Below are 20,000 nucleotides of genomic sequence, written 5' to 3'. Positions count from 1 at the left end.
AAAAGTGTCTGCTATATCAAACCATGACAGGCTTCAGATGTTTTCTTCATGTCCGTCTTTGTTCTCTCTCCTTCAGTGACTCACTGTCACTGTTCTCGCCCCGCACATCTTCTCGCTCTAATTGTCCTTATTTATATTGAATTATTTTGTCTGTCCTCCCTCTGTAACTCTTTAACACTTTTTACACTGTTGGACAGACAGACCGTTTTAAAGGTAGGGAGACAGAATATTTCTAATGTTTCAGTTAGTGTTAATGTTGATGCTCTCGTGGCTGAAGAAAAGAAAATACACATTTAAAAATCACATGTGGGAGTAATGTTTGAGTGTCCACATACTTTTGGTCATGTTGTAGATTCTGTTTAAACTCCATAGTTTGATTGAACATGTAGTTGCTCCATCACAGAACACCTTAACTAAGTGATTTTAATTCATTTTATCTCAGTATACTTTATTAATGAACCTGCAGAAACTTTCTCTAAATAAGAAATCCATGCTTTTTTTTTTTTTTTTTTGCTTTTTTGCTAAAGTAAAATTACATTTGCACAACAACACGACTGTTTTAAAAAAGTCCAGCTCCAAGACGCTGGTGTGAAGTCGAAGCAGGAGAAAGACCAAAACCTCACGTGATCCTTTCCACGACACGTGATCCGTCTCCTCCGTCATGGATGCAACGCTTTGATCATGGCACCTGATGAGAAGTCTTCAAAATAAAAGTCTCTTGTCACCAGTGAAAAAAGGCAACAAACTTCACAGTAACAGATTACCTGCAGTAATACCTGAAACTGTACATTGAAGGTAGATCATTGCTGTTCTCAGCGAGTTTTCATTTGGTGATTTTCAAATTAAAATACTTCCACATGTCGACACTAAATGAAGTAAAAAGAGAACATTTCTGAGACGTGTCAGTGTAACCATCATTTTAACAACATTTATATCACTTTATGTTTCAACATGTTGAAACACAGTCTTCAGTCTTCTGAAGGTACAGGTGATTTTTAACATGAAAAATCCACTTTAATCAAACCCTCTGAGGTCAAAGGGCATTTCTCTTGATTTATACATTATTTCTTATATATATGTATATAACCAGATTTTACAGGCTATGAGTCACATATGATCTCACAAGAATATGAAAGTGGAGAGTCGACAGATTCTAACAACATTTAAACCAGATTTCTACTTTGTGACATCACAAAGATAGAAATAGAAACATCCGATGACCTCAGGGGTTAAAGGCTTCTGAGTCTTCGGTTATTCGGCCTTTACAGTACATGATGAATGTACAGTGTCTTTTCTTTCAGTGCAGTTTTACAGCTGGAGACGTCACAGTGTCAGTCTGAGGCCGAGTGACCTTGAGTGACCTTGAGTGACCTTAAGTGACCTCCACTGTCTGTCATTGGGTTCCAAGGTCATTATATCCGTCAGGGCTCACCGGGGAGTAGATGGGGCCGTCTTCTTCGTCACCTGGTGATCACACAATGATAAAGATCAGGAAACGTGTGTAAGTGTAAACATCTGCCGTAACATCTGTTCAGTGACATTTACTTGAACTCAGGTTTGTTGTTTGTCCACAGGTTTGTCTCGACGGATCAAAAGCACCAATGACGTCAGGCGACTGTCCTTCAGGATCTGTGATCAAGGGGCACACAGGTGAATCATTTAGTCTTTCTAATGTAGCTTCATGTTAATCACACAGACACCAGTGAGTGAGCGAGTGAGTGAGTGAGTGAGTGAGCGAGTGAGTGAGCGAGTGAGTGAGTGAGTGAACTCAGCTGACCGGGAGTGACCATGATGTAGCCGTTGGTGACGTTTTCGTAGCATTCCCCAGAGGAGGTGCTGGAGGTGTCGAACGAGTCCACGGAGATCTTTGACACTCTGGCATATTGAGCGTCTAGGCAGTCGACGCTTGTAAAGGCTCCAGTCTCCTCGTGTGTGGGTTCAGTGCCTGAAAACATAATAATAATAATAATAATGATAATGATAATAAAAATATAGTACGACACCTTTCTTATAAGAAATGACCTGCACCAAGTGCTTCACGTGAAAAGAAATAACATTTGCATAAAAACATTTTAAAAGCATTGATCTAAAATGAAGAACAGTAAAAACATTAATGTAAAATGAGATAAAATAATGAATAAAATTATAAATAATTAAATAATTAAATAAAATATGATATTATCCCTGACATACTGTTCATATTTCATGCCTTCACAGTATGATCCATATACTGAATCTTGAACCACAGATCCATGTAGAAAGTATCAACAGCCTCTCTGACATTAAAACATGGAGGATTAATCCTTCATTAATGTGTCGGAGCAGGGAGAGAGAATCTTTAGCTCTGCTGCCAGAACCTCAGCTCCTCCTTCATAATCTCCTGACCTGAACAGTCTCTAAACTAAAATCTTTATATATGGAAAAAAAATGTTTCATCAGATAACACTAACATATAGCACAAAGAGATGCTACATGCTAACAGTAGTAGAGAGACAGGAAACAACCTGCACCATCAGACTGCTGGGACATCATTACACCAGATAATTATTACAGTACAAGAAGAGGCCTCATCTAAGTTTAAGACATACACATACATAAAACATACATATGGCTGGACATATATGTCGATATATGCATTTGTCCAATTTATAATAGGTTTCATATATCATTTTTACATGTGTTTTTGTTTAATACGTACATATATATTTCCTATATGGAAATCCAGGATATGTACGTGTCTTATATTATAGGATCCTATTGGGTGAAGATTCTGTATATTATTATATATTCTGTAGAATCCTGTTCCTCCACTCCTGCAGTGGTTAATGTTTCTAACATCTGGTCACAGCTGAGATTAAAAATCTGACAGTGTTTGTGCTTCGTCTCTCCTCTGATGGTTGTTGGGAATATTTTGTGTGTTGAAGTGTCGCATCTTCGTCTCTGTGAAATCTTTGCAAAGTGACAGCGACTCACCTTCCTCAAAGAGGCTGTCGAGACCTGAAGTCCTCATCATCAAAGGCTTTTTCTCATGTCTTCTCTTCTGAGAATCTGCAATCAAACGATGCATGATGCAATATTTTAATCACAAACCGTCCTGCAAAAACAGTCAGTGCAAACAGCATCTGTACAGACTGCACACACACACACACACACACACACACACACACACACACACGCTGCAGCAGCTTCAACCGCAAAATGCAAACACACAGCGGGAACATGTTCGAAGGCAAAGACTGAGAAACACACGGTGAATTCAAACGAAAGAAGGTGTCTCACTCTGAAAGGTTGATAAAGGGACAGACGGGTCACTGCTCGGGTCAAACTGCTCATAGTCCGTATCGACTGACGTGCTGTCGGCGCTGCTGAGCTGGGTCCAAACATACCTGGGGTTGGGGGGAACTTTTTGAGACAAACACAAAAGCATTTGTGAATACATGCTGTGTATGTTCAGACAGAAAAGGCAGAAAGCATCAGTATATAAGACACTACAGTCTGTGAACACTGACCCTCGGTCTGCAGCGGGGGGGTGGGGGGGGTGGTGGTGGTGACTTTGACGAGGTCGACGGGGCCGGCGTAGTTGTTGTGATGATGTCCGGGGGAAGGTCGTGAGCTGCTGCGCGTCTGCTGGAGTAAGAAAGCTGCGGACGTATGAAGCAAGATAAAAATAATTCGTGTCAGCTTTATTAAATGTTGAACTCTGACCCGGATCTTTTGTCGCACACAAATCCAAACAATGTTCTGCGTCTCATGAGGTTCTACAAATGTTGGTTCCACGAGTTACGAGTCAAGAGAAAGAAGCTTCTGCATGAGAACAATGAAGCTGGTTCCTGTTCTGTCGGTTCTCTCAGTGTTTGAAATTCATCCTCATTACTTTATTTTAAACAGTTGAACTTTCATTTTTCAACCAATTTCCAAAGATTTTTTCTCTGCTCCTTTATCGGATCTTGACTGGAGACTTTGTAAACTACAGTGTTTGTGTCATTCGTGTTAGTCTGTTTATGTTGTCTTGATTTTTATCTGGTCATATTACAGAAACAGGATCTTACAGATGTGTCCTGATGTTAATTCATATTGAGATGAATTATTTCAGAAATGCTGATTTTATATAGTGAAAGTGAAATATAAAATATATACAGTTACATATAATATGCTTAAACCTTAATCATTAAAAAAAAAACAAATAAAAACAAATATAATACTAATAATAAACTGAATTGAATGAGATGTGCGACCTCTGAGAACTTCTGCTCATGAAAAGCACAATTCATCTGGAACTGAAAATGACTGATATCACAACTACTGGTTTTACTACCATCATTACTATCAAAGTCTCCACAACTGGAACTAATTAAATAAGGAGACAACAGAACAACAGATTATAGTCGGTTAGAGGCTGAACTAAAACATTTCAAAGGTTCTTGTAGGTGCTGGTTTAGTTCAACTCCTCCTTGATAAAAGTCGACAGCAGCTTAAATCCGGTTTATATCTTTTCTCTGCTGCTGAGACGAGCGTGTTGAGGCTGGACTGACCGTGTCTCCTCCTGTAGTGGCAGCACAGGACAGAGTTTGTGATGAGAAACACGAGGAGCAGGAGAGACACGCTCATGGTGACGAGAAGCTCCGGAGACACGGTGAGGAAAAGCTCGTCAGCAGCGACTGGGGTTGTTGAAGCTGCTGAGACGGACGGCCCAGAAATACTGTCACTACAGGAACTCTTCACTTCACACACCAACACAAATGTTCCTCTGTCTCACGTTGCTCTAAACAATCAACATTAATATGTCTTTTCTCAAAGAGATCAAATCTGAAATATCTACCTGTGGTCCAGCTGGTTATTGCAGATGCATTATCTGTGGCGTCAGTGATGAAGCCGCGGGAACCTGCAGGACACAAACACAGTTCTGCAGTTTAATACAGTTCAGATGGAGACGCACAGTTTCACACTTATAAGCAGAATTATTCTCAACATTAAATTCATACTTCAAACTTTCTGTAAACACTGAACAGCAAATATGAAAATGTTGTAATTTAAATCTAAATGTTTTTTTGTTTTGTCTAAATATGAAACATATAACTTTTTAATCACGAATCCAAACTAAAACTTTCTGGTAAATATGTGTTTAAAAAAACTCAAAATTAAACTTTGCATAATTAATCAGGTCACAAACATTTTGTTATTAGCATATAGAAAGGCAGGAATATCATCTTAAAAGTTTTCACCTAATAGTTTAAGTTCAGAGTTTTACTATAAACATCTAAAATCAGTTTCTGAAAACAAAAGAAAATTCTATTAAATGAGTGAAACCTGTTTACAGCTGCTTTTCATTTCTGTTTTGTACATTTTATTCCCCTGTTTTACTCTGTCTGAATAAATTCCTCTGCTTCTGTCTCTTAGACTGTGTCGCTCACCGTTGCAGATGACACCTGATGCTTTGGAGCCCGCGCACAGGTGAGCCTTGTTGATGAGTTCCCGGCACTGCCACAGACTCTGCTCCCTGGGGCCGCAGCTGTAGTACCACAGAGTCCCGTTGTTGTGGGTGAGAGGAGGAACGAAGCGGGAGAACTGCAGCGGCTCGGCGCCGCACTGCAGCATGGAGCAGGTGACGGAGGCCAGGTGGATGTTCCAGCAGTGGTCGCACACCGTCCCCCAGCTGCCGTTACGGTGCACCTCCACTTTACCGGAGCAGCGGTCCAGACCTCCGGTCAGTCGGATCGCTCTCATCTCTGCACACACACAGCAAACAATATTAGGTTTTATTTATTTAATAACTGCTTTTACTTATGTGTATGTATATGTTTATGTGTGACTATATATTAGTGTATGTGTGTCTGTAATCATTTTATTGCTTTTTTTCCTTTTCTTTATTTCATTATAATTCAGTCTATTAATTATATTAATAATTATATTGTATTTTATTATATTATATTAATATTGTTATTGACTTTTTTTATTTGATATTTTAATTTTATTAAATCATTGTAATTGTGTTTTGGCAAAACACTGAAAATGTCATTTCCAGTAAATCCTGTTTAATCAAAATTTAACTGAATTGAAACTATTAGAGGAAAATAAGATCAAGATTTTTCTGCAATAAATTAACTTCACGTCAATCAATCATTCCCAAAGAGGTTTTCACTGTAATCACTTATTGATGATGTCACCACTGAGGACACTAAATATACTTTAGTTTATGACCAAATACCTTCACAACTCATCACCTTTGTGTTTAGTACTAATTAGCAGGTGTTAGCATGCTAACTAGCAACACTAGGATGGTGAGAACATGGTGAACATTAGCAACATGCTAACAGTGACATGCTAACACTGTGAACATGCTAGCTAGCGTGTCGATATTAGCGTTTAGCTCAAAACAGCTCAACTGTACCTACACAGCTGCTAATATGACAGTGGACTCAAAAACAAAATAATTAAAATAATTCACAAAATGTGTTTAGTACTAATTAGCAAATGTAAGCATGCTAACTAGCTACACTAAAATGGTAAACATGGAAAACATTAGCTAACACAGTTGAGAGCACAGCGCCTACAGAGCTGCTAACATGACAGTAGACTCTTAGTCTTATAATGCTTTACGTTTTTTTTACTCCAAACAAACAAAATAATATTTTTTTATTTCTTTTTTGACAGATCTCAACTCAAGCTTCACTTACTATCTTTTCCTGGAGCTTTCAACTGCTCCAGAAAGCTAGTAAGCATAGTAAGTGAGATTTCTTTGTCAAACTTATGTTTCCAAAGTCAAGAATGAAATTAAATGTTTTAACGCTCAACTTTCTAAAAGTATTTTATTTCTATACATGTTTCATGTTAGTGGCTTTTCATCTTCAGAGCAGCAGCCATTTTGTTTTCAGGTTGTCCGTCCATCGTGGACGTGATGTCTCAGTAACGCCTTGATGGAATTTCTTCAAATTTGGCACAAACGTTCACTTGGACTCAAGAATGAAATTATAAGATTTTGGTGGTCAAAGGTCAAAAGTCAAAGGTCAGACAACTTTGACACAAATGATTAATATTTTAAATGACTCTGGATAAACAGGGATGTAACCTGGAACTAGTCTGAGTGGCGGAGGGATACAGCCATGGATCTGTTTGCATGAATAATGTTTTTGTGACCTGAGCATATGACACCAGCGTCCTCTTTGTGTCCACAGTCGGGCTCCTCCAGTGCAGACGGACACGCCCACAGGTTCTCCTCCCGGCCCGTGCAGTTCAGCTCGTCCAGGTGCACGGGTCCTCTGCCCGGGGGGAAGGAGCCGCCCTGTCCCGTCACGTTGAGGGCGTAGCCGCAGTTGAGCTGGGCGCACACCACGTTAGCATCCCTCAGGTCCCACTGGTCGTCGCACACTGTGCCCCATCTGCCATCCCTCCACAACTCCACCCGTCCAGCACAGCGGTCTGGACCTCCTGCCAGCCGCACAGGCTGATGTCCTGAAGACAACGTCACGCTGTCAACTTACTGTTTATACAGAGCAGAGACTTTCATACGTATGGTTATCAACCTATTAAGTGATATTTAACTGGACAGTAAAAAAGAGGCATTAAAAACATTCAATAATGAGTCATTACATCCAGTTATTATGAGCCCCATCGAAAGAGCATTAACACAATATCTAAAGCAGGGATGAAGATCATTCATTCATTTATAAGAACACTTTAATATTGTAAATCCACTTTTTATAAAACTTACAAAAGATCATTCGAATTCACAAGTAAATGAAAAATAAAGGGAAATAGAATGTTGAATTTGGATCTGCTGACTGCTCCTGTGGTTCAGTATTTCATCATCATGTGGGTTGGCATAGCGATGAACTGGAACCAACTGTTTGTCAGTTTCTTTGTGGTAATTAAACCTGGGTATGAGTTCCTGTCTTGTAGAGGAGTCTTGAGTATTTTTATATTTATATTTTACATTTTTAATTGAATTTTACATCTTCCTTAAATTTATATCAAAGAAAACGAATTAAGTTTATTTGAGTCTTCAGAGCGAGTCTGTGTGGAAAAGACTTGACATCCAGGTCAATCTGATTGGCTGATGTGATGTTGTGTTGTTGTGTCTCTGTCCACAAACTTTCACTTGAGTCTCATTGTGCAAAAGTCAAAATTTCAGCTAGCAGCTACGACACATATGAGAGCCGACCATACCACAGACCACTGAAGTAATCACGGTGCATTCACTTCCCACGCTCTGCAAGCAGTTCTGCAAACGGCCATCCTTGTACAAACAGCCGTGGAAGCAGGTGGTGTTGGGAGGTGAGCTGCTTTGATCCACTTTATAGACGCTGCCGCAGTCCAGGTCCCGACACATCTGTTCAGCCAACGCTGCCGTGGAGTTTGATGAGAGCGACACCACGTCGCTGCTCCTGTTTCCAGGCAGCCGGAGAGTCCACTCACATCTACCAGCCAGCTGGATAACGTAAGGGTCACCTGAGGACAGACAGAAACACACACAACACACACAACACACACAAAGAGGGTTTAGATCCTGGTTCTCTAATTCTAGTCTGACTGGTGCTCTTCAGAAAAACCACGTTTTCCCAAAAGTGGACACGTGATGAAGTTTCATTACGCAAACTTTACTCAAACAGGAGGAAACGGCACATTTTTTAAAGGGGACTATTTTACAAGGTGGATTCATACACATTTGGTGCTCTGGTGAGAACCGAGGTTTATGTGGGACTGATCCTGATGAAACTTTATCACAGCATGTCTCCCAACATCGCCTCATCAAACACATGTAACCACATGAGGTGATCATGTATCACTCGTTTGAAGAGAAACCACTTGACCGAACGTCAGACTCTGTGTTGACACGTCAGATCACAGCACAGTGGGTGTCACACGAGGAGCCCACAACTTTCCCATGTGTGAAATATGAATGTGACTGTAAAGTTCAGACTAAAGAAAGATAAAGAGGAAAAACAAAGATAATGATAAATAAATAATCAAAGACAATTAAGAGCTGATTTGGCACCAAAATCTGATTTATCTTTAATTAAAGCAGCTGAATTTCCTTTGAAGTATTTCACTGACTTCAATAAATTTAACATTTAAACAGGAAACAGCACGAGCTCCATCATTTCCTTTTACTGACAATAATCAATTTACATCTTCCACAAGTAGTTTAGAATTTACATTTAGAACTTAATGACTATTTACAAAATTTAAAATGTAATTACTTTGTTAATGTGCTGATGGGACTGAAGTGACTATTTCAAACACACCGCTGAGCGTTTTCTTTACTTATTCACATTGTGGAAATTTATGATTATGTTTGTTTGTGTTTATGAAATTTTCTAAAATGTGATTCTATATCGCATCAGATTTAAAATTCCTAAAAATATTTTATAGTAGCACGTTGGTGAATAATGTGCTATAAAAAATAAAAAATAGAAATAAATCATATTTTTCCTTTTTACCGTAACACCTTGATATTAATTCTAATCTTTAGATTTCTCAGCTCTGATTCTCTGTGTAAATTCCAGTTAGAATGTGGTTTATTTTATTATTTAACTACTGTAACTTTGGTAAATTATATTTCTACGATTCTGAATGTAGGAAGTTTTAGGCCGAGATCATTCTGGGACACAGTGTGATGTGGAGGACGCAGTTAAAGCAGAAGCTACAGCGAAACAGAGACAAACGTCCCCTGCAGAGCAGAGACAAACAGAGTCTGCGTGGGAGAGTCGCTTTGCAATCTCACAGTTTGATTTGCAGCTGCAAAATTCACCAAGATGTGTTTCACAAACAGGTCAGCCCACATCCTGTCACAATAAGAGCAGAAGATTCAGCAGCCTCCGCATTGTGTTAACCTGATCCTGGTCAAAAGGTGTTCCGTGAAGTTCTGCTGTAACTGTGTGTTTGTACATGTCTATATGAGATCATTTCAAATAAGGCAAATGTCTGACTTACTGTTGGATTCCTCTTGTTTCTTTCCTTCTGTGCTGTTTCCCTCTGTTTTCACTGGGGCTTCAGTTGTGTCTGTTGGAGTGGATGAGTTCTGAAGAGCTGAAATAAAGAGACAAAAGACTGAGTGTTAGCATGAATTTCCACATATGAAATATGGACTAAGTACGTATGAAGTTAAATAATTTAGGTACATACATGTATATATAGCGTATATATGTAAAAATAACATATGAAACCTGTTAGAAATTCGAACAATTTCATATATTGACATATAGTGTATGTCTAGCTGATACAGACATGTGTGTAAGTATGTTGTTTTAATAAAGTTGCATTTTACTGTGAGTATTTCATATATGTGATAAACTTATATCTTCATATATCCAGAGGAAGTAAAAATGTGATAATAATACATCTCCTTATGGTGAGATCACTCTTTACATACGGACCTATACGTCATATATATTTCTGTACAGACGGCCACTCGGCGTGAACAGGCCCAAACACAACAGACCACATCAAACACCTTCACCACAGGACTTCTGAAGAACTACTTGACCGAGGATGTGAGTGTGTGGCTGAAACATGAGGAGCGATCACACACACCTGCCATGTGCAATTTTTCTAATTTTACACTTACTTGAGAGATACATGTTTTTCCTGTCTGACTTTCACACCAACTTTATTTTCCACTTGCTGAGACTGAATCAAAAGCAGCCACAACAAAAAGCATCGAAATGATTCAAATGGATTCAAAGGTTTATTTATCAAAGTATTGAATGTGGCACATTCCTACAGTTGTGCTAAAAGATTAGAATAAAAAAATTATATATAAACCATAAAAAGTTCAAGATTCAAAATGAGATATTCAAAGTTCAAAACTATAAATCCGATACGCTAAAAAGGTCAAATGTCTACAAACGTGAATGATATTTCTCCATGTTTTCAACAATTAAATTACTTTTTAACTCCACATTTGCTTCAAGAAAAATGTTTTCTAAATGAAAATGATGCATTTGGAAACTTAAAATCTACAGAAACTGATCAGATTAAGATGATTTGCTCTTCAGTAACAGTGTGTTACTTCATCCATGTTAAATTTGTGGGGTTTCTTATAATAAAATAAAGTAATAATTTAATGTCTATTCAGTTGTTTATAATTTCAGTTCTAATTTTAATAACACAGTTAAACTGAATCCACTGTAAATGAAAGCCACTAAATATGTTAATAACTTTGATAAATAGAATTAAATATAAATAACTTCATGTAATCACATCAGTGTCTAATTGTCTCAGTTACAGGCCGTATTAATGAAGCCAAAGTTCGCGGCTGTTTGTGAAAAACTTCTAAATAAAATATTTATAAATGTATAAAACTGTGAACATTACCTTGACAGACACAGCTCAGATGGATCATTAAAAAGTATTTCACCAGCTTCATGTTGTTGACAGAAAGTTAAACAGCTTCTGTTGTTTGTGCTCAGAGTTGAACGTCAGACTCAATCTGTCACAGCTTCCTCTCTAGTTCCCTCTACATTCACTTGATAGATCTTCCCATTTACCAGCGTTTAAAACAGGAAGTGAATGAAACAGATATCAGCACCCAAACACCATTCATGATACAAAAACTTTCACTACTGAATGCTATCGTTAACTCAGTCCTTTATTTTATTACATCAGAAACATATTGTACTTGCAGCTTGTTTCGAATCTAATGATGCAAAAAGGTTCTTTTGTTTTCCATGTAAGGGAATAATATTATTAAAATAATACACGATGTTCTGTTAACAGTCTGGTAGTCATATTAAGTCTAAGATAGAAGATATAAACTCTAAGTTCATCAGCCTGGTGATATTTATATAGAGTCCATGCTGGTGACCTGATTCTACCTTTCTCCAGGTGAGGGCGACATTACCTGTTGTCTACAGGGAGCGTCTTTTAACCAGGATGGTTTCAGGAAAAACAAAGTTTGTTTTATCTGTCACTGAAACGGACCGTGAATATTCTGCATTTGTAAAACCACGCGCAGATAAACGGCTGATGAGAAACTGAGAAGGAAACGATTTATCGTCTATAACGTTGATCATGTTTAATGTAAACGGCACTTAGACTTTCACTTTGGGAAATGTTTTTAAGAACATGAGTCGACAGTTGAATAAATTAAATATGGAAACTCCAAATAGTAATTCAGTAAGTATAAAGAGAGGGGTGGTGAGTGTGTTAGTGGGACTTTTAATACATTTTTTTTTTGTATTTATTATTATTTTTATAAATAAATATCTATATATGTGAAACAGTTAATCACACAAACATATTAACATTGATTAAAACAGTTTTCCACATGAACATATTAATAAATTCGGGGACTTACGCGTTGACAGCTCCCTGCTTTGTTTACATCCGGCTGCATGAGCACGCGCTCAACTCAACTCTCTCTTCTATTGGCTGTCCTGTTCTACAGCTCCGCCCACCGCCGGCCGCCCGGAAATCCAACAAAATAAAAGAACAAAGAAAAGTTGAAGTTCATGTAAAATTTATGCGGTTTACACACATTTTCTAACAACAACAAAGATTTATTAATACTTACACTAAACATATGATTTAAACAAACTGAATCACGCTCATAAAACGACAGTTTCTCAGTTTAGTTGTCGGTTTAGCGAGTTCATATCGTTAATAAGGCGGTTAAAACAAAAAAAAAAACGGGATGTATTTGAAATAAAAACGATTATGGAAACACTGTCACAGCCAATTATCTTAGACTTAAATGTATTTTTGAAGAGAATAGTTCGGGGTTGGCAGTATTCATACACATGCGCAATGTGTCACGAACGCATTAGTTGGCGCCAGCAGCGACTGGAGGCAAGTTTGATTTGGACTCTGAGCCGAGGAAGGTAAGAAGCTAATGTTGAGAGTTATTCAGTCTCTTTAGCTCAGTGTTTTATCTCTAACGCTTCTGGGCCGTTTGTCAGTGAAGTGTGAACAGCTGTGAGTTCTCACACTGATGCTAGCTGCGTTTTATTTTGACGGCGAGTCGGTGAAGTCTGTTGTTTGTTCGTGCTCCGGCTGGTTGTGTTAAGTTAGCTAACGTTAACTAGCTTAAAGTTGTTATATAGTGACGGCGGACTGATGTTTTAAAAACTCATATTTCTGTACCGGAAGCAGGAAATCACAGTTTAACATCTGCTCGGGTTAAACTTGGTGAAGTGTCCTCTGCAGCTCCTGGTTCTGTAAAGTGATGATGATTAATAATAATTATATAACGAATAATAATTAAATTACTGGTCGTGGCGCACAAATGATAAAATAGATAACTGTTAATTAACTGTTTAATTGCTGGTAATGATGAGGCCGTGGGTTAGTGTTACACTGAAGGGACTTCATCATTTGTACTTAGGACAAAATGTCCTCCCTGGGTCTTTGTGTTGTTGCTGCAGGAGGCAGAACCTCTGGACTCTCTCTGCCTCTTTGTGCTCTTCTCTTTCGTTTTGTCTCATGCAAATGTAAAATATGCCGGAAATAAAAATACAGGTGATGTAAAGAGTCTCAGGTTGAAGTTTTAGCAGCAGGGTTGTGTTTGGGTGGATGAAGGCAGCGGAGCGTGGTCGGTTTACGCGCTTATTAATCTTATTGGCGCGATATGATGAAGTGTGTTGTGGATACATGATGATAAAAATCCGTGGTAGGATGCAGCAGGTTTATTTGTGGTTTTCATCAGCGTGTGTTTTGTGCTGCAGCTGCTGGTTAACGGCTGTCATTTTCATCTGAGGGTTACTGTAACTTCCTGGTTTTCCTTCCTGATTTTGCTTGTGTTTTACAGACAGAAGAAGCCACAGCCATGACTAGACAAAGGTAATGACCTCTCTTGTTGCTTTATGAATTATTGTTTTAACTCCACTGGTTGTTGGGCTGTTGTCAAGTCTCCAGCTCCATGTTGAATTCAGTTTCATGTCTCTGCAGCGGTCGCCTGCAGAAGAGATCTGAAAATGCTCCAGGGCAGAAAGTTTCTAAGGTAAGAGCCCATACAAACTATTATTAAAAAGGATATAATATATGGCTATAATTGACAAGCATTTTCTAGATGGTCTGACATAAACTGAAAACAACTTTTCTTTGCAGCAAAGCAACAGGAAAAAGGTTCAGCCCCTGTCAAAGCTGCAGTGTGAGAAGGTATTTCATTTCTCTTTCTTCCATTTTACCATTTCTTTGTGTTGTTTTTGCACAGGTGTGGCCCCGTCAGGCCAAGGCCACAAAATAGATAAATGAATAAACCTCTGAACTTTTTTTGAAGTAAAATGAGGAAGTTCCCAGAACAAAAAAAAAAAAACAGAATTCTTCTAAAACCGCGAAACCTGAACTCAGACCTGCATCATCACAGCTGAGACTAAAAACAACAAAACAAAAATGCACATCTTTTACCTGCAGTATGTAAATATCCATGTATTTTCTTTTCAGAACCAGCTGGTACTTGAAGGTGTCACCAAGCCGTGTACTGTCATCGAGAGTCCTGAGAAGAGAGTCAGGATCGACTGTGACGAGCCGGTCTACCAAGTTCTCCCTGGCAGAGACGCTCTGGTCCGGCCGTCGCCGCTGCCTCATCTCGGGTAACTATCACACGTTATTTAGCCGCAGTTGGCTGATTACTTCCTGTTGTGGACAGTTTGATAAATGTTTTTTTTCCCATGTTACAGATGGGGCTCTTCTGAAGATGTGTGGCTGAAGATGGTCGGCAAGGAGCAGAATTACAGACACAGTAAAAGCTTCATGCAGAAACACCCGACCATAAAACCCAGAATGAGATCCATCCTCCTCGACTGGTTGATTGAGGCAAGTTCTCGAAACCTCTTTACACATAATGTTTTTCATTCATTACAGGCAGCACATTGTCACATGACAGAGTGCACCAACAATGTTTTCTCTGTTGGTTTGTTTTAGGTGAGTGACGCGTACACTCTTCACCGGCAGACGTTCTACCTGGCTCAGGATTACTTCGACCGCTTCATGTTGACACAGAGCGACGTTGAGAAGCGCGTCCTGCAGCTCATAGGGATCACCTGTCTGTTTATAGCTGCAAAGATGGAGGTGAGGACGAACAGGGAGGGGTCAGGGCCTAAACATCTTAAGACTAAATTAAATAAAACGGTGCCGTACAGTGAGAAGAGACGACATCAGGTTCACAACACGTCGACAAACGTCCCTCATCCAACAAATGTGAACGGCTCAGATAAAGCTGCGAAGAGGAAACAACTGCATTCAGTTATTCACAAGCAACTAGAGCCGAAGCTTCACAACATGATCTTTATCACCATGGTTTCATGTTTTGTTTTTCTCTGGATGCGGTTCAATAGCATTTCATAAAATCTGAATCTTTCCGGATCTTTTCAAGTCGTTTCATTGGTGGGAACGAAAACTGTTCTGTTTTTATTTCACTTTCAATATCAGTGTGTTTTATTTCCCTGCAGGAAGCCCGTCCTCCAAAGCTCTCACAGATGGCCTATGTGACTGCAGGGACGTACTACGAGGACGAGATCCTTCAAATGGAGTTAATCATTTTGAAGGTAAAACTGTCAGAAGTATTGCCGACATTTTAGATTCCTCGTTCTTTATTAATAATCAATAAGAGAGCTTCAGTTTGTTCATAATGCTGTTTTCCAGGCGTTACGTTGGAACCTTTGTCCTGAAACAGCCGTGTCCTGGCTGAAGCTTTACCTCCAGGTGGCGTCGATGAACGTCAACTCTGACCTGCTGGAGCCACAGTTTCCTCACGACGCCTACGTCCAAATGACACGAGTAGGTGTTCGGACGGGATTCGGCTTGTGACTCAGTTTAGACGGATGTGACGTGAAGCTTCACAAAGATTGTGTTGTGTGGAGTTTCATTGTGCTGTAAGACATGAAGAGGGTCAGAGGTCGCTCCTGTGCTGCTGCATCCAACCTCAGACAAGTGTTTGTACTTGAGTCACATGTTGATGTTTCCAGCTGCAGGAGCTAAACGACTGTTTGTGTGTCACTGCTTTAATCACTCACGTCAAACACGTCTTCTCCTCTGTCCCCGTCAGCTTCTAGATCTTTGTGTCCTCAACATAAACTCTCTGGACTTCCAGTATCGAGTGCTGGCCGCTTCAGTCCTGTGTCACTTCCTCCAACAGGAAGAAGTTGAAAAGGTTTCAGGTGAGATTTGAGAAAAAGGATAAAAGATCGAACACTGAATTTGTTCGCGACCGGATCAAAACTAGACACAACTGAAAAAGTTCAAGGTGTAGGTCTTCTAAGTCTGTCAGTCTGTCTGTGCTCAGGTCTGTCTGAAGACGTCCTCCGGCCGTGTCTCACCTGGATGTCTCCCTTCGCTGTGTCGGTGGGTCGGTTCGGTCGAGCGACACTCAGAGACTTCTCCAGAACAAAAGAAGACAGACACGACATCCAGACACACTCAGACTACATGAGCATGCTGGTGAGGCATCTCTTCTTCTTCTTCTGATAGTTCAGGAAAAACGTTAAAGTATCCCGGGCGACGGCATGTGGAGTCGATCCCAAAGCCTCATGGGAGCTGTAGTTAATTAATGCTGACAGTAATCAATATATATGTCGACGTGATCACACCTTTAAAGGAGCTGTTTGTACGTTTTGCTAACGTTAGCATCAGCAGCTGTTTACTGACCAGGTTAGAGGAAGCGTCCTGAAGACGTAGCTGCTCAGAGGACGGATTATAACCTGTTGTCTTGGAAACGATGATTGGAGCTCCTGTCAGGCGAGCGTCACCTCCACCTGCTCCTGGGAAGAAACGAAATCTCACAAACAGCCTCTTTAAGTTTCACCTTCCTGTAGAAATCTGCTTCTAATGGAACCTGAAAACTCTGGGAGTGTTTTAGAGAAACTTCTTCTTCTAAATACATCATCACATTTAAACTGTTTTTATTGATCTCATGAGAAATCTCTAAACAAAGAAAGTTCTCAGCTGAGTGAGCAACTCTCAAGTGATCACATGATCGATCACATGAACGAACAGCCAATCAGATATAGACTGACCCTACATCTGCCATATTGTAAAAATCCTTAGTTTATTCATCATGTTTTTCAACAAGAACTTGTATAAATTGTTTTAACTGAATTTTCTTTGTGTGAAATGTGAAATAATTCATGTCTAATCAACAAAAGTCTAATATTTAAAATGTAGAAATGTGCAAACAGGGATAATAAGATGTGATTTATCATCATTATTATTATTATTATTGAGACATTTGTGAAGAAACATGATTTTGTTCACTCACATCCAACTGAATCTGTTTCAGCAGATTGAATCACAAGGATTAATTCATTAATTAGCTTCTGTAATTAATAATTGGATAAAACAGTATTTCATCATAGAAGCTGAAATGTCCTCACAGTCACTGAAGTCACTGATTAGACTGTGAATCTTTTGTATTTTAGGACGTTGCCAGTGGACAGGAAGTGAACAGTCCGTTCCTCAGTCCTCCCAGCAGCATGGAGAAGATGTGGGACATTAACCTGTGAACGGAGGGAACAGAGGACACGGAGGACACGGAGGACACAGGGTTCATGACCCACTAACAAAGACTGAGACGGACAGGAAAACAGTTTTGATGGGAGTTAATTTGACGCTGGAATCTGTCGCTGAACTTTCACCCAGGATCATGTTTCTGTACTTGATAGAATCTTGGCCAAAGCTTTTTATGTCTTAAGATTTTAGAAACTGAATCTGAGCTTTGATTCAGAAAAGAAATGTTTTTTAAAAATTGTTATTTGCTGTAAGTGATGTTATTTCTAGAAAATGACATTTTAACACTGACTGATTGTTTCATTCTGCAGCATATTAAATATGTTCAGATAAAATCTTTTAAAACAACTTCAGGTCTAAATGTTGAGCAGGACGCTGTTGGAGCTGGTGAGTTAAATCTAAGCTAAATGTCGGATGAAAACACTGATGCTCAGAACGAAGATGCTCTTTATTTCAAACCCTGATGAAGCTTCATCTGAATAAAGAGCATCGTCTTCAGTTCGTCTGTTTCTCAGTCAGGTTGTAAAACTCAGGGCATTACACGGTCACTAACTGATTTTGCAATTATTTTCAAACGAGTGTACAAATGAACTGTATTTATATAGAAGTTTATTTTCTACCACAAAATAAAAAATATACATCCCCACCCCCCCTCAGTCTGACAGTGGTTCACGTGTCTATTAGAAATAGAGTTTGGCCATGGCCTGCAGGAATCTCTTCTTCCTCTTCTGTGCAGCCAGCTGCAGCACCTCCTCCGGGTTACTGGTGTTCAGCTCCGTCTGTCCGATCGCTTTTATCTGAGGAGGAAGTGAAGAGGCAGGAAACAGTTCAACAAACCTGTCTCTGCACCAGTGGTCGGCAACTGGCCTGCCAGCAAGAACATCTGGCCTGCTGGATTAGTTAGATAAGATTTTTCAAAATAAATGAAAGAGATCGCCATCTGAGCAGCAAGTTAGCTGCAGAATCACTTCCTCTTTAGCAATTTTGCCTAAAAAATAAAAGCGCAAGAAAGTCTAGTTTTTTTTGCAGCAATTCTTTATATCAAGCTATTGTGATGTTTTATTCTGAAAGGAGTGTTGCATTGCTGCGTTTCTGAGCTCACCAACAGCTGATATTATTGGTTGTTAATCAAAGGTCAGCGACAAGCTACTGTAAAAATAAACAACAGATTTTTACTTTTATTTTGAAAAAAAAACATCAGAAACACGATAACGACTTACAGCTATTTGTCTCTTCTCAGTCTCGCCCCGTTTGTGGTGAATATCTGAACTTGCATTAAGGAGAAGAAGAAGAATCAGAGTGAACTGGAGGTAATATAAAGTGTATTAAAGTGGAGACGACTGACAGGAAGGATACGTGTGAGGTACTCCAGGATGGTGACGTCCCAGATGTAGTCGTAGAACGAGTCCATGGCGTCGTGACTGTGGTGACGGAAGGAAACGTTACAGATGTTTCAGAGCAGCTGTTGGTGGTTAACCATGTGACGCGTATCGTGCCGCGACTCACCTGTTCTGTTCCTGAAGAGCTTTGAACGCCGTCATGTAGTCGACCTCTCTCAGAAACTGGCAGAGCACGGCGACCTGAGGGCGACAGGTAACGAGGGAAAACCAGTTTCACTCCGTCAAATACTTTCTTTTTTTATTGAGTTTAAACAAACAGAACGACAAACGACACCCGAACAGCACACACAAGAGAAAAAATTTATTAATTTATTAAAAATAAAATAATTAAAGTAAGTAAATAAAAATAAATAAAAATAAAATTAATTAATTAATAAAAAATAACAAAATAAAATAAAATAATAAATATTGACAATACTTGAGACTGAATAACGCTGACAAAGCAAAAATAATTAATTTAAGAGAAAAATTTTTTACATCAAACGAGGTTAAACAAAACACCGTCTCCGGTCTGCTCCAGGCATCTTTCATGTACCACTGCGTCACACTCATACTTTCTATATGAGACTCCGAGGCTGGAAAAGTCTTGACACCATGTTTCTATCGGGACATTAAAACAAGCAGGTGCTGAGAGTGTTTCACCTCCTACCTGTGTGTGACAGTTCATCATGGAGCAGCACTTGATCATCCTCTTCAGAACCTGCAGAACAGACAACGTGATTCATTTCAAAGGACAGTTCACATATGTTTATATTTATTCTAATTATTACTAAAGGAGGCAGAGGAATAACTGAACATGAGACACAGAGAGCAGGAGAGAGGAGGCAGCGCTAACGAGGCTTCGTACTAACGACTAGTGAGTGAGACGTAAAGTCCAGCCTCTGATAAAAGTCTGTGACGTTCAGGATCTGAAGTAAATAAAGACTAAACCATCGTGGATCCAGACGGAGGCTGTTGATCTTTTTACATCATTGTAATTTATTCAAAGAAGAACAGAAAATAATTTAAGTTTCTCTGGATTTGATTAAAAAGAAAAACTTTTTTTTAATTTTAATTCCACCTGGTCGGTGTAGACGTCGGGCGGCACAGGTTTGGTGAAGAAGTCGGAGCTCACGGCTCCAGCCTGCAGGTAGAGGTTCAGGGCAGCAGAGTACTGATTGG

The 20,000-nt window shown here is 39.4% G+C and overlaps 3 protein-coding genes and 1 long non-coding RNA gene across 5 annotated transcripts in view; 2 read left to right on the top strand and 2 right to left on the bottom strand.

Annotated features, from left to right (window-relative positions):
* Window positions 1-902: 902 nt before the first annotated feature.
* On the bottom strand, window positions 903-11,427 carry LOC130183294 (T-cell differentiation antigen CD6-like). Of its 2 annotated transcripts, none has more exons than XM_056398583.1 (13): window positions 11,314-11,427; window positions 9,931-10,026; window positions 8,164-8,445; window positions 7,135-7,449; window positions 5,412-5,726; window positions 4,820-4,882; window positions 4,533-4,676; window positions 3,510-3,641; window positions 3,280-3,402; window positions 2,974-3,048; window positions 1,778-1,945; window positions 1,546-1,629; window positions 903-1,464 (listed from the first exon to the last, which is right to left on the bottom strand). In XM_056398583.1, the coding sequence occupies exons 1-13, from the start codon at window positions 11,363-11,365 to the stop codon at window positions 1,394-1,396; spliced, it is 1,920 nt and encodes a 639-aa protein (XP_056254558.1). In that variant the 5' UTR covers window positions 11,366-11,427; the 3' UTR covers window positions 903-1,393. The 2 variants fall into 2 exon arrangements, with proteins under 2 accessions (XP_056254558.1, XP_056254559.1); XM_056398584.1 differs by having other exon boundaries at window positions 4,533-4,673.
* LOC130183295 (uncharacterized) lies at window positions 5,616-7,263 on the top strand. Its single transcript, XR_008829809.1, has 3 exons — window positions 5,616-5,704; window positions 6,652-6,721; window positions 7,173-7,263. It is a non-coding gene; the product is annotated as an uncharacterized LOC130183295 (long non-coding RNA).
* A 1,037-nt stretch (window positions 11,428-12,464) lies between the features above and the next one.
* LOC130183724 (G1/S-specific cyclin-E2-like) lies at window positions 12,465-18,088 on the top strand. Its single transcript, XM_056399351.1, has 12 exons — window positions 12,465-12,818; window positions 13,745-13,776; window positions 13,885-13,936; window positions 14,044-14,094; window positions 14,380-14,528; window positions 14,616-14,751; window positions 14,860-15,006; window positions 15,387-15,482; window positions 15,580-15,714; window positions 15,983-16,094; window positions 16,220-16,374; window positions 17,352-18,088. The coding sequence occupies exons 2-12, from the start codon at window positions 13,763-13,765 to the stop codon at window positions 17,433-17,435; spliced, it is 1,131 nt and encodes a 376-aa protein (XP_056255326.1). The 5' UTR covers window positions 12,465-12,818; window positions 13,745-13,762; the 3' UTR covers window positions 17,436-18,088.
* The window catches only part of ints8 (integrator complex subunit 8), a 12,360-nt gene continuing 10,391 nt past the window's right edge, over window positions 18,032-20,000 (bottom strand). Inside the window, exons 23-28 of the mRNA XM_056399350.1 lie at window positions 19,900-20,000; window positions 19,489-19,539; window positions 18,946-19,019; window positions 18,796-18,860; window positions 18,660-18,703; window positions 18,032-18,236 (exon numbers count right to left, since the gene is read on the bottom strand). The exon at window positions 19,900-20,000 is cut by the window's right edge and continues 3 nt beyond it. Of these exons, the coding sequence (XP_056255325.1) occupies window positions 18,120-18,236; window positions 18,660-18,703; window positions 18,796-18,860; window positions 18,946-19,019; window positions 19,489-19,539; window positions 19,900-20,000 (452 nt within the window). The 3' untranslated portion in view covers window positions 18,032-18,119. The remainder of the gene's footprint in view (window positions 18,237-18,659; window positions 18,704-18,795; window positions 18,861-18,945; window positions 19,020-19,488; window positions 19,540-19,899) is intronic.

The sequence above is a fragment of the Seriola aureovittata genome, chromosome 16, assembly GCF_021018895.1.
Source record: "Seriola aureovittata isolate HTS-2021-v1 ecotype China chromosome 16, ASM2101889v1, whole genome shotgun sequence".
NCBI classification, from domain to species: Eukaryota; Metazoa; Chordata; class Actinopteri; order Carangiformes; family Carangidae; genus Seriola; species Seriola aureovittata.
This window is presented reverse-complemented; position numbering and strand designations above follow the sequence as displayed.